Genomic DNA, 1,141 nt, shown 5'->3' on the forward strand with positions numbered 1-1,141 from the left:
AAAATAAAATCACCTCAAGCATGGTCGATGAATGTAAATTTTAATTAATATCGTTAATTGAAATTTTCTTAATTCGATTACTTGAATTACTTTCTTTTCTCTATAAAAAGTCACCATTGATCTTTTACATAGAATTTTTTGACACATTCAAACTAGGAATATGAAGTGTTTATGGGAAATACAACCGTCAATATGAATAATTTGATACAACTTAAGAAAATGAAATGAAACTCACTCATTTTCAAAAGTTAGGTCAAGAGGAAAGGAGCATCCAGACCTTGTAAAAGGCATAGTATGCTCATCTAACCAATGTGGAAATTTAACATTAATCAAAAAGTAATAATATTATGAATGTAAAACTATAGCTCAATTATGCACCTTCTGTGGAATTATATACATAGAGATATATGGACATATTAGCAGTAACTTATAATTGATTGGGTTAATTAGTTAGACTAGATTAAATATAAAGTTAATTATTTCTTTAGATCAATCCTCGGGACACAGCTACTGCTTCTTCCAATCTTTGATATAGAAGAATTCTTGGAATCCCTCTTCTCAGAACTTTTTTTGGCTATATCTCTCATTGCACAAGTTAATGATAGTTTAGGATTCAGTCTGGTGGTGGTGTTGTACTTCTGACAGAAATCCTTATGAGAGCTCACAGCTTCTTGCATAGCCATTTTCGGACCATGCTCTAGCGTTTCCTTAACAGCTTCAGAGCAAAGCCCGCAAACCCAGTTTCCAGAATGGGAACCTTTAATCTTGGAGATATAATCTTGGGTGCAATCCTCTTTCAATCCACAGCACTGACATTCTGCTTGCTTCACTTCAAGAACTGCAGAGCTAGAAATGGCTTTCATATCCATGGATCCATACTTGAAAATTTCACTGGAAACATCAGACACGGCCTTTCGAAGCCTTTGCTCACTCTGCACAGAAGATGATAGACCAATTAATTTGCTAGCTCAGGGAAAAAAAGAAGAAGAAAAGCAAATAAAAGAAGAAAGTGGAAGAACTTGTGACCAACCATGAGAATTAATTAAAGGAGGTTGAAGTTTTCTTCTTTAGGGAAGAAATATGATTAAATCTTTGGCTGAGCTTGTATATATACTTGGAGAAGAGATTTAAATCAAGAGTA

General features: G+C 33.8%; 1 protein-coding gene across 1 annotated transcript; it reads right to left on the reverse strand.

The window, feature by feature from the left end:
- Positions 1–293: 293 nt before the first annotated feature.
- LOC110611486 lies at positions 294–1,141 on the reverse strand. The gene is made up of 2 exons (XM_043954582.1): positions 1,031–1,141; positions 294–932 (listed from the first exon to the last, which is right to left on the reverse strand). The coding sequence occupies exons 1-2, from the start codon at positions 1,031–1,033 to the stop codon at positions 477–479; spliced, it is 459 nt and encodes a 152-aa protein (XP_043810517.1). The 5' UTR covers positions 1,034–1,141; the 3' UTR covers positions 294–476.

Source organism: Manihot esculenta, chromosome 3 (genome assembly GCF_001659605.2).
Source record: "Manihot esculenta cultivar AM560-2 chromosome 3, M.esculenta_v8, whole genome shotgun sequence".
Lineage (NCBI taxonomy): Eukaryota > Viridiplantae > Streptophyta > Magnoliopsida > Malpighiales > Euphorbiaceae > Manihot > Manihot esculenta.